Genomic DNA, 12,435 nt, shown 5'->3' on the forward strand with positions numbered 1-12,435 from the left:
GTCAAATCCTTTTTATAAAAATCAAAATGAATGTGTAAATAAAATTTAAACTTGCAAAGTGCGATGCACCAAAAATTTTATTGCTAGTATTTAGTAACATAGTTGTACATGGATATTTTTACTAGATTTATTGTAAACCCATATTTGGGGCTGCCAAATCTAATATTTGCATCTGTGCTTGTTCACTCTTTTAGATTCAACATGGCAATAAATCAAGTAATTTTACATTTGTTCCATTTTCTAAGTTTCTTACCTTTAGTTTGAACAATTCCACCTTTACCTCATTTTTGGCGCATAAATTCGATTGGTTCTTGATCACTGATTATTCGATATGTTCTAATATGTTTTGCATTCTTCTACTAGTCGTTTTAGCCATTTTTCAAAAGTAGTGTAGACTGGTTAGATGAAACAGAAAAAAGAAGAGAAAATCTATTTTTAGTTTCGATTCGTTAGTATACCTAATAGTTGGTAAATAAAAAATATAAATTTTCTAGTGGAATACGATTTTTGCTGCTAATGGAATAAGTGGTACTGCAAATAATATAGAATTATTGCTGTCTATAAATCCATGCAAATTCGCACTGTTTTACAGCTTTGATCGAAATCCCCATTTTTTCATTTTTTAGTGGATCATTAGCGAAACCAGGTATGCTTTCTCCATCTTGGAATCCTTATTCTCATTCCATCAATCTTTGCCAACTACATCAACTATGCCGGCTTTCAACTCCCAGCAACGCCGAGATGTCATGACTAATTTTAGTTGTTAAACAACAACTTATTACTCGGAGTTCAAGTGGTAAACATTGACCTATTTTAAAATTCCAATCATTAAATGCTGTGCTTAACGAAATCTCAATTATTGTTCTAAGAGGAACTAAATTTACGGCCTACGTGAACATCTGTGACATAATTCCCCCCATTTTTTTTTGAACGCGCAAGCAATTCGAACAACGCACATAACGCACACTGTTGTTACCTCAACTCGACGACGCTCGTCGTCATCTATTTTCAGATTTAATTTATAACTATTCGCAATGGAGCATCTTTTTCTTCCGAATTGCTCTCTGCTGCTGGTTGTTGGTATGATGCTGCACGCGGGTTGTTTGTTCTTTTACCGCGCTTCTCGCGTACGCGTACGCGGGACAAGTGGTCGTCCTTTTTCCCGAGGTGGACCCAATTTCCCAAGCGGGGAAACGACACATATTTCACATTCCTCGAGCGAATACGTCAACAATGATTTTACCGCATTTTTAATTAGATGCGAAAGCACTTTCAAACGAACGGGGTGGGTGGTGGTATAAGGGAGTAGAACTGCGGAACGTAAGCGAAAATTGACTGAAAACATTTCCGCACATAAAGCAGGCGCATAATATTCGTGAAGCCAACCACTGACTCTGGTATGCAGCCACTAGGCTTAACGTGAGTCACCTAGATCGTAAATTCTCGGTCGAGTGTGTCTCTCTAGCCTGTCAGTACTACGTGCGATTGCGAAGTGCCGCGTGTGGTGGAATTTTCTTTCATCTTAGCAATGCCGTTGCGATACTTCCGTTTTGTTCTAGTTTCTTTTTTTGTTTGTCCTTCAAACCTTACCTGTTAGGTTCATTAAAAATAATACTCTTACTTACTAGGGCATTTGGGCGAATCGTTTGTAGTCGATCTTCTCCAGTTGGACCAGCGGTTTGAGTTGTTCCGCGAAAATACGCATATCCTCTGCGATTGCATCCTGACCGGTGGGTGCCAGCACGGAAAGCTCAACCAGGTAACTTTGCGATATCGGTTCCGAAGTGTTGACCTTAACAATCTTGGACACGGTTACCTTCATGCGGCCCTTGCGGAACATATATCCTGTTGAGTGGAAAGTTGTGAAACGATAAGAACGTGCCTTTGCCATCGTCAAGAACATTAGCTTATTTACCTCGTGTGATGTATTCGAAATCCATTCGGAAACCCATTTCTGTGAGAAATTCAACCACGTGCGGTGTGCACGCGATGTCCAGACTACTGCGCACCAGGGTAGGCCGAGTACGATCTCCCAGTTCCGGCTGGCCAATGTAACGTAGTTGAAAGGGAGCTTCCGTATCTTGAGCTCTGCGTACGCGTAGTGTCATTACGGGAGCCTAAAGGGATGCGTAAAAAGTTAGAATATTGTATAAAGTGATAATCGGTTGTTTTTGTTGAAAGTAAAGTTTAAATGCAAGTGTATTTCTAGCCTGGTGCCCGCGGAACTGGAGACCAGCTCCCATGGACTGAATTAAATGGAGAAATTATGTTACGCAGGCCTAGTCATAAGACGTAAGGCCAACTAAGTAAGCATAATGACTTCCAGCACGATTCGAACGCAGGAGCTTGCTTCGACGGCTGGTATGCGAAATGCGAAGACGGCGAAGTTCTCGATAATACTATTCTATCCAAGCACCGTCGGGACTACACTCTGGACGAGACCGTCAAGAAGTTGAAAAAATAGTTCGTTCACAAGAAGTCCGTTTTCCATTGCCGTTACCAGTCCCTACAGTACTCCAAAAACGATGCGGATGACTTCGGATGCTGCCATAGTGACAAAACACTGTGAAGCGTTTAAACTCTTCAAGCTCACACCGTATCACTTCGAAGCCCCTCCGTTTCGTTTGTGGACTCCAATCGCCATGGTATACGGGCATCCGAGCAAAAAACTTTGTGGAAGAATGTTATCGCGTGGCCAACCTCAAACAGGACTAGTGGTGGACAGCAAAGAAGTGCTGAAATCACAACAACATCCTCTGCCAAACCCAGACGACATCTATCCGGAACTGGCTAGAGCATCACGACACCTCGACTTGTCAGACGCCTACCTGCGTTGTTCACCGGGACATCGAGGGCTCCTCCAATACAACCGACTTCTCTCTGAAGTCAAGTCAGAATCAGGGGCATTCCAATGTATCATCGATAATATAGTGGCCGACGTCCCTGGAGACAAGCCGTACTCGAACATTCGCTGTTACCTGCTTCCACCAGATGTTATCCTAACGTCGACCGGATGAAGACTACGTCTACGTTCTCGCTGAATCTGAAGTGAAAACAGTTCTCGACGGCACCCATCAGTGAACTACCAGTTACGCACCAGATGTTTTCGTGGCTGAGACGAAGAAGGATACAGTTCTGCAGTGTAGTTATCAACAGCGGTTGGCCATAAAATACAAAGCAGATTGGCGACGCTGATGTCAAGAAATTCTTCGCCAGACGAGATGGACTTCAAACTGTCAACTGAAGTTTCGAAAGCGAATAATTCGTCAGCTGCATCGTGGACATCCTGGGAATGACCGTATGAAATCTCTGGCGCGCAGTTACATCTACAGGCCCAATGTCGACGACCATGTGTGCGCAGTTTGTGCGACAGTGCGGAGAGCGTGCTGAAGCAACGAAGTCTTCAACGAAAGCAGGTGGATATTACTATTTCGTTATCGAAGCCGGCCTGGTCTACGACGACTGGCTTATTAGGCCAGTGTCATACCTCGAAGCCAACTGGGAGGCAGGAGTGAGGTCGTAAATCAACCAAATACGCCCTCGGTACGATTGTGACACTTCTTCGGGAGAGATGCTGCAACTCAATGGGAAATCCTATTCGACGAGGTTCAATCTACAATGGCACCTGCAAGAGACGATTTAGCAGTACTCCCTACCAACCGTTACCAACACCTAATCAACTACATGCGATGGCCCGGTTTCTGTCAATTCACTGCAGCTGATCCTGGATTAAGCAGAAGGTACATCTGACTCGAATCCTGTTTCGATTATTGAAGAAGCAAAGGACGCAGCTTCATTCACCCCCCACGCCGAAGTAGTCCGATCAACATGAAGTTACCTTGCGACGTTCTATCGTTGAATAAAAACTCCCACGATTGCTAACCTACTTTTAAGAGGGGGAGATGTAGCAGGCCTCGCTCTGCCCTGCTTCCCAAGAGGGAGTTTGCTTTGTTTAATAACGATTGCCATTCGTTAGTCAACCACCAAGAAAGATAAACCTGTTTTAGTTACCCATAACCAGTGCCGTAGCGTGCGGTTACCCTTGCTAACACATACTGGAATCCTGTTTCATCCCGAGGATTACTATTTCATAGTAAAGAGAATTCCTTTGTCGTGTTATAGATATCCTGGGGGTTCGCCTTTTGTATTCTCATGCCTGGTTCTACAGGCAAGGCATTCTGTACGAATCTTATGCAGGATTTCGATACACGATTATAATGCGAGGAATCCCAGAGAATCTGTGCGAATCTTTTTGGTTCATCCGGGTAGCTAAACTGGCACCCGTCAAGCGCGTTAGCTCTTGAGAGCGCCAAAAAGGGTCTGAACTTCAGTGAGACACTATCAAAAAGTATAGTGAAGTACTGGTTATAAAGCGCTATATGAATCATGCATGGTCGTATAACTCGAAAAATGATAAACTTGGAAGAAACACTGATTTAAGATACGAAAAGGCAAAGCCTTGGGCTTAAACACCCCATCGACATCTCTATATCGAGCTGCAGTGAACGACAGCGACAGCATGTCCTGGGCTCAAAATTTGACAGCGGGTCCAAATCAAGCTGCTGGCAGTCGAGGCTGAGATGTTGGCTGCAAAAGCATGATTGCCTGTCGATGGGGTGGGCTTAAACGTCCGACTCAGTCGAGCCTCCCGCTGCCAGCGTTCATCACAGTCGTCTCGGTCCTGCGGTTGGAACTGGAGGAGGGGTCTTCCTGCCCGTAGACTCAGGCAAGTACTTATCATCCGGCGACGGTATTTTGCCTGTAGTATCTCAAAATTCCAGCGGTTTCACACCTCTACCATCTGCCACGGAGCATACTACACTCACGCGTAGTACTGTGAGAAAGGGCTTGTTGGTGTTTTATCAAAATGTACGGGGATTACGGACCAAAATAGATGACTTCTTTATTGCCGTGGCTGAATCAAACTTCGACATCATCGTTCTTACCGAAACGTGGCTCGACGAGAAAATCTACTCAGCGCAGTTGTTCGGTGATTCATTTACGGTATATCGTTGGATCGGAGTTCACACAATAGCAACAAATCACGCGGTGGTGGCGTGCTAATTGCGGTCTCAACGAGGCTAAGTGCTTCCAGCGATCCTTCCCCCATATGCAACACACTCGAACAAATATGGATAAGAGTTAAGTTACCTGGTCACACAATGAGCGTAGGAGTTATCTACCTTCCCCCAGATCGCAAAGAGGATCTGAACAGCATTAAGGATCATATCAGTTCCATCGAGACGGTTTACTCAGACCTCAGCCTTTCGGACTTCACGCTATTATTCGTCGATTATAATCAATCCGGTCTTGTTTGGAGCTTTCCTGGGCATGCACCGCCTGCGGTTGACAGCTTGCGATCGAACATTTCGGTTGCTTGCGCTGCTCCCTTAGACGGTTTCTCTCTGCATGGTCTAACGCAGATTAATACGGCGGTCAACAGAAACTCACGCCTGCTTGATCTTGTTTTGGTTTTGCTCAGTCCATGAAGCTGTTGACCCGGTTGTTCCACTTGACGCTGATCGTCCCGCTGTTGAAGTAATAGTGGACCTGCCAGTCTCCTTTGAATTTGAAGACATTGTCGACGCAAGTGACCTGGACTTTCGAAGAGCAAATTTTTCTGCCTTGGCCGAAGCAATCAGTCGAGTCGATTGGAGTTGCCTCGACCGTTTTGCGAATGTTAACAATGCTGTTTGTCACTTCACCCAAACCACGAAACACCTGATCTCCGATTGTGTTCCCACTCGTAGACCACCTCGCAAACCAGCGTGGGGCGATGCTCATTTGCGATTTTTGAAGCGCCTTAGATCTTCCGCTCTACGAAAATACAGTAAGCTCCGATGTCCATTCTCTAAGCTTTAGCTAGACAGTTTAACATAGTCAGCATCTACTCTTGTAAAAAAGGTACACTTTACGAATGCAATCCAACTTGCGCAGGAATCCTAGATCATTCTGGTCGTTCGTGAATTCCAAGAAAAACGAGGTAGGACTGCCTGTAAACATGTTTCTGGGTACCGTCTGTGCGAACACTGCCGTGGAAAAATGCGAGCTCTTTGCCACTCACTTCAAGAATTCTTTTAACACTTCTGTTGCTTCGGAAATGCAGACTGCCTCTGCAATCCGAGATACTCCATGTAGTGCGATCAACTTGAATACATGCCATATAAACGATCAACTCGTTGAAACCGCGATCAAAAAGCTCAAATATTCGTTCGCTGCTGGATCTGACGGAATTCCTTCTTGTGTTCTGAAGAAATGTGCTGCAGCTATTGTTCGCCCACTGGCGTTTTTATTCGAAATATCTCTCCGGCAAAATGTATTTCCTGAATCATGGAAAAAATTCATCATGTTTCCCGTGCACAAAAAAGCAGATAAGAGGAACGTGGAAAACTATCGGGGTATCACATCACTTTGCGCCTGCTCGAAAGTGTTGGAAATCATAGTCCACGATGCACTTTTTATGTGCAGTTCGCAGTACTTATCCGTTGATTAGCATGGATTTTTCCCTAGAAGATCAGTTGCCACTAATCTAACGCAGTTTGTCTCGTTCTGCCTAAACGTCGTGGAGAAAAATGCGCAAGTGGATGTTAGATATACAGACTTAAAAGCTGCCTTCGATCGTGTTGATCACGCGATATTGTTGAATCGTATGGAGAAACTTGGAATTTCTGTCGCTTTTATCAGATGGATGAGCTCTTACCTCACTGACCGTAGTTTATGCGTCAAAATCGCTCCAGTAGAATCGGAACTGTTTTGTAATCTATCAGGGGTTCCACAAGGAAGCAACTTGGGCCCTTTGCTTTTCACACTATTCATCAACGAGCTCTCTATACTGCTGCCTGCTGGATGTCGTCTATTTGCGGACGATGTTAAGATATACCTGCCAATAAAAACCACACTTGACTGTTTGAGATTGCAGCAGCTGGTTGACCTATTTGAGGCGTGGTGTTCGAATAATCTGTTAACAATCAGTGTACCCAAATGCAGTGTTATCTCGTTTTACCGCAAACTGAATCCGATTACCTCTGATTACTCTATTCTGGGTCACGCGCTGCAACGGGTTAATCATATTCGTGACCTGGGAGTGAGTCTTGACTGTGCTCTCACCTTTCGTTTGCACTTTGAAGAGATCATCTCAAAAGCTAACAGGCAACTCGGTTTCATCTTTAAAATAGCTAACGAGATCCGCGATCCGTTTTGTCTTCGTTCGCTATACTGCGCATTGGTACGATCATTACTCGAAACCTGCTCAACAGTCTGGTGCCCGTTTCAAGCTAACTGGATTGCGAGGATTGAAGCAGTACAAACGAAGTTCGTCCGTTATGCTCTTCGGATGCTACCGTGGAGCAACCCGCTGGACTTGCCTCCATATGAAAACCGATGCAAATTGCTAGGACTTGAAAGCCTCGAAAAGAGGCGTACGGCTGCTTAAGTTGTGTTTGTTGCTAAGCTCCTGATCGGCCATATTGACTGTCCGCCTATCCTGGAACAGCTGAATCTAGACGCTCCGGAAAGGGCTCTTCTTACTAGGAATTTCCTTCATCTTGACGATCGGAGAGTTAACTACGGTCAGTTTAGCCCGATAAGATACATGGCAGCTCAGTTCAACACCGTGTACGAGCTGTTCGATTTTGACATCACCATAGACACTTTTAAAAGACGACTCCTGCAGAGACGATAGCTGTTTGCTGTTTAAGTGTAGTTTTGTGTAAAAGTATCGGTAACAATATGTACCTCTTAGTTAGTCTATATTAGTGTTCATCAAGACAATATTGTGTCGAATAAATTTGACCTTCTGTTTTTATACGACAGACTTCGCAACCAGCTGTTAGAATACAGGACAGTATGGGGTCAGTGCTACGATCCTATTGACTCTAACAGCCTCTTCCAGCCGAGATTCGAACATACGACGACTGGCTTATTAGATCAGCGTCTTGCCTCGAGGCCAACTGGGAGGCAAATTGAATTTTTATATATAAATAACAAATAACAAATAAGGCTTGACCCTTTTTTATCGACAGACTTCACAGCCAGCTGTTAGAGTACAGGACGGTAATGGGGTTTAGTGCAACAATCCTACTGACTCTATCTAGCAGCATCGACTAAGTAGCCGAGATTCGAACATACGATGACTGGCTTGTTAGGCCGGCATCATACCTTGAAACCAACTAAGCATTTAGGATACGAGTGGATGTCAAATCGGATCTTCGCAAAGCGCGCCGCAATGCTACGATACTGCTCTGCTCCTCCAGTGCTGGTTGCTTCCAGTGGTTACGGTTACAACAGCAACTAAAATCGATGCACAAAGAGCAGGACAGCCCCGCTTTCCAACACTCATGAAGCCGGTCTCAATATTGGGCCTTTTTTTAATTTTCACAGTGGAGATTACTAGATTCTGCATCTTTCAACTATTCAGAAAGAGAATATCATCCAGGAGTTTTAATAATGCAATCATGACTTGCCAGGATAAAACTGGAGCTAGCTACTCTTCCAAAAACCTACTTTCCGATTCCAATCTTACCCCGGGAAGCCTTTTTGACAGAGCAGTTGCTCTTATAATTGATGCTGAAAGGACACTGTGAAGGTTTTATATTCACGAGCGTAAAGGGCCAAACAGAGTGCTGCGTCAACGCGTCCGTCAGCGTTATTCTGACAGTTTTGTACAAATCGTACAAGATTACAGGTATATCTCCGAGACATCAGCCTGTGAAATCTGTGATAGGAGAACCACACCTTTTAGTCATAAATGCCGCGATCTATTTTCTATCAGCGTAAACAACTTTTGAAACTACTATCAAGCTGGATATAGGTACATATGCCATTCAGGGCCCGACAACGTCACCTTCAATTCTATAGCGTCACTGAACAATGGAGTATCGAAGCTTCGGTTTCAACAGAAGAGTCCCTTCGAGACGCGGCGAGGGTTCAACATCGCTCTTGAGGGGGGGATCCGACGAGCGGGCATCGAAACGAGAGGCACGATTTTTACCAAGAGTAGCCAACTTCTAGGCTTTGCAGATGACTTCGATATCATTGCCAGGAACTTTGCGACGGCGGAGGCAATCTACGCCAGACTGAAAGCAAAGTCTAGGAGAATTGGGCTAAAAATAAATGCGTCGAAGACCAAATACATCTAGACGAACTAGAAGTGGTAGAGGAGTTCGTGTATTTGGGATCGCTGGTGACCGCGGACAACAACACTAGTAAGGAGATTCAGCGGCGCATCCAAGCGGGAAATCGGGCCTACATGGCCCTTCATAAAACGCTACGATCAGGAAGCATACGCCGTCGCACGAAGCTAACAATGTACAAAACCCTTATTAGACCAGTAGTTCTTTATGGACTTGAAGCCGTGACGCTGCTTACGGAAGACATACGCGCCCTTGCCGTGTTCGAGCGGAAAGTGCTGCGGACGATATTTGGCGGAGTACAAACTGAAAGCGGAGAGTGGTGGAGGCGTATGAATCACGAGCTACAGTGCGACGAAAATAGTCCTCTTCAACAACCCCACCGGCACCAGGAATAGGGTGGCCAACGTGCACGATGGCTCGTCCAGGTCGAAAGCGATTTGCGACTTCTGAGACGACTAGGAAATTGGCGACAAGTGGCGCAAGACCGAGTTGAATGGAGACGAGTGTTTGAAACAGCACGAGCCACCCCGGCTCTATGCTGTTGAAGAAGAAGAAGAAGAAGAAGTACCGCTTCAGTTTCAAACTGGCTTCAGTCAGCGTCAGCGAAACGGGTTTCACTTCGTCATGACTATCGGTTTCAATTTTTCATTTGTACTCTTCTATCAAATATTCAGAAAAGGCCATCAATTATGAATGCAAATGAATTGAATTTGAGTAACATTTCCTACAATGCAATGCATATTAAAGTTAACCTTGCCGATGTCGACAAATCGTGCCTGACTTTCTGCCGTCGTCAATTTAAACAGCTACCAACTTCAACTGAAGCTTGCTTGAAACGTTCTGTTCGAAAAGTGAAGCAAGTCACTTCATGTAAGAAGCGAAGGTAAGAGAAAATCAGTTTCATTTATTTGTTTCGACGATGCCGGGCCCTGGTGCCATATAATGTATCTAAAACATTAATGGGAAACTAGCAGTCATTAGCTTTTCGTCGGAGAGCCCAATTTCGGAGGCAGTTTTTGGGCCCAAAAGTGGGGTTCTGGTTATAGGAATTGTCAATGTGAACACAGCGAATACATTTTCATGATCAAAAATGTTGTTTCAAACAAAAAACTGCTTTTGAAATTTGCAGAATTGATGACGTGACGACTAATTTCACCTTTACAATACAAATAAACCGCAGAGGAAAAATAGAATGGTATAAAGTCCCTGTACTATTAAGGTGAAATTAGTCGTCATCGATTCTGCCAATTTCAAAAGCAGTTTTTTTGTTTGAAGCAAAAATTCTGTTCATGAAAATATATCCGCTGTGTTTAGATTGGCAAGAAGAATGCAATATTTACATTTTTATAAACAGAATCCCGCTTTTGGGCCCAAAAACTGCTCCCGAAATTAGGCTTTCCGACGGAAAGTTAATGACTGCTAGTTTCCCGTTAATAAACCCACCGTACTTCAAATAATTGAACTACATATTTTCACGTTAGTTTTGAGTACCTATTTTCGCAAATGTATTTTTTATTAATTTACTCTGTTAAACTTCGAAATAATTTGCAGTCTTTCTAGAATTATTGTGTAGAACTTTTAATTTACAGCCACTTACCTTCTCATTGGGCAGCTTCAGACTGAAGCACATTTCGTAATCGGTAAAGGTTTCCGGAGGTGTGTCGACATTATCACAAAGCCCTCGCAATCTACAATGAAATTATTGAAATAGAGCTGTATCTTTACGAAACAAAATTCAACAAAAACTTACCGATGCAACAAATGCTCCGCCGCCGAGTCCAAAATCGAGCCCTGCAGTAGAAACTCCTGGTTGGGGATAATGTTCGACTGAAGCGCCTGCTGCAGCAGATCGACGGCATTGACCGGTGTAGCCGAGCTGGCCATTTCGGGCTTGATATCTGTCTGTTCAAATTTAACTGAATTCTAGCACCAAATTTGCTGTAAAAATGCGGACACGAAAGCAACCCGTTGCCCGTTTTGAATGTAAACTAAACAGCGAGTTGTTTACCTCTGCAACAGGGGTGCCAGATGTAAAGAAAAATCCATTTTAAAGCTTTTAAAGATATTTTTTGAGCTTGCCGACTTCAGCTATAAAATAGACACTGAAATTAATAAGGTTATCAATTGAACTCCCAGTCGGCTTCGAAGTATGACGCTGGCCTAATAAGCCAGTCGTCGTATGTTCGAATCTCGAACATACGATGGGAGAGGCTGTGAGAGTCAATAGAATCGTAGCAACTGACCCTGCAATTGTCCTGCACTCGTAACAGCTGGCTGCGAAGTGTGTCGTATAAAAACAGAAGGTCAAGTTTCGATAACGGAATGTAGCACCTAGGCTTTACTCTATTAATTGAACTTCTTTTTAAAGATCAAATTGGTGGTACTTTGCTCCTATTCGTAGTTTTCTTTAAAACCTATGAAAAATTCAGTTTTCCGAAGTTTAGGGATGTTTGGCATTTCTGCTGCTGCTGGAGTGCGTTCAGTGCGTTTGATTTGTTTGACAGCTGCTGTACAGCCGCCTATCTGGGCGGCGACGTAACAGCAAACATGATGGCTGACTGCCGTGCCGATAAGCCGGTTCGGAAAGCTTTCAGAGCAACATCCCTATGACCAGGATAAGCTGTTTTAAAGATACACATTCGTTGGTTTATCAGAACAAAAAAGTGAATAAAATGCCGTTTCATAGTTTGGTTGAAATAATAAATTTATAAATAATTCAATAGTTGAACTGCTCACTGCCATTCTGTTCTCGAAGCAATGTAACTACTCTTTCAAAATACTTTAGCTCCATGATTCAGAGGGCGTTAGTTAGCCGCTGTGAAATATTTCAGCACAGTAAAATGTCGAGATCAGCGGGGTGCTATCCAGGCTATCCAGGGGCTTGCGATGGGCGCCATGTTTTTGTTGCCAACATCTCAGCACATCTCGACAAAGGTTGGCAGCAAATCTACCTGTCAGACGGGCGCTATTTCTTGCATTTTTTGAAATAGCGCCCTTCGTTAAGTGGACTGTCAAACACCGTTCGTTAAGATACGGATAGCACCCCGCTGGTGCTATCCGTATCTTAACGAACGGTGTTTGACAGTCCACTTAACGAAGGGCGCTATTTCAAAAAATGCAAGAAATAGCGCCCGTCTGACAGGTAGATTTGCTGCCAACCTTTGTCGAGATGTGCTGAGATGTTGGCAACAAAAACATGGCGCCCATCGCAAGCCCCTGGTCGAGATAGATGGAAAGAGAATGAACTTAAAGCCAAAGTCTAACATTAAATCATGTCCAATCCTCTTTTAACTAACACTCTTGT

At 44.0% G+C, this 12,435-nt stretch overlaps 1 protein-coding gene across 1 annotated transcript; it reads right to left on the minus strand.

The window, feature by feature from the left end:
• Positions 1-1,551: 1,551 nt before the first annotated feature.
• LOC128737514 (mediator of RNA polymerase II transcription subunit 18) lies at positions 1,552-11,062 on the minus strand. The gene is made up of 4 exons (XM_053832168.1): positions 10,882-11,062; positions 10,729-10,819; positions 1,916-2,117; positions 1,552-1,845 (listed from the first exon to the last, which is right to left on the minus strand). The coding sequence occupies exons 1-4, from the start codon at positions 11,013-11,015 to the stop codon at positions 1,625-1,627; spliced, it is 648 nt and encodes a 215-aa protein (XP_053688143.1). The 5' UTR covers positions 11,016-11,062; the 3' UTR covers positions 1,552-1,624.
• Between the last annotated feature and the right edge of the window lie 1,373 nt (positions 11,063-12,435).

Source organism: Sabethes cyaneus, chromosome 2 (genome assembly GCF_943734655.1).
Source record: "Sabethes cyaneus chromosome 2, idSabCyanKW18_F2, whole genome shotgun sequence".
Classification (NCBI taxonomy): domain Eukaryota; kingdom Metazoa; phylum Arthropoda; class Insecta; order Diptera; family Culicidae; genus Sabethes; species Sabethes cyaneus.

Excerpts from the sequence above, each read along its gene's own strand:
- LOC128737514 (XM_053832168.1), bottom strand. The coding sequence starts at position 11,015 with ATGGCCAGCTCGGCTACACCGGTCAATGCCGTCGATCTGCTGCAGCAG. Across the intron at positions 10,820-10,881 it reads GCGGAGCATTTGTTGCATCG|ATTGCGAGGGCTTTGTGATA; the intron begins GTAAGTTTTTGT and ends ATTTCATTGTAG. Across the intron at positions 1,846-1,915 it reads TTTCGAATACATCACACGAG|GATATATGTTCCGCAAGGGC; the intron begins GTAAATAAGCTA and ends TCCACTCAACAG.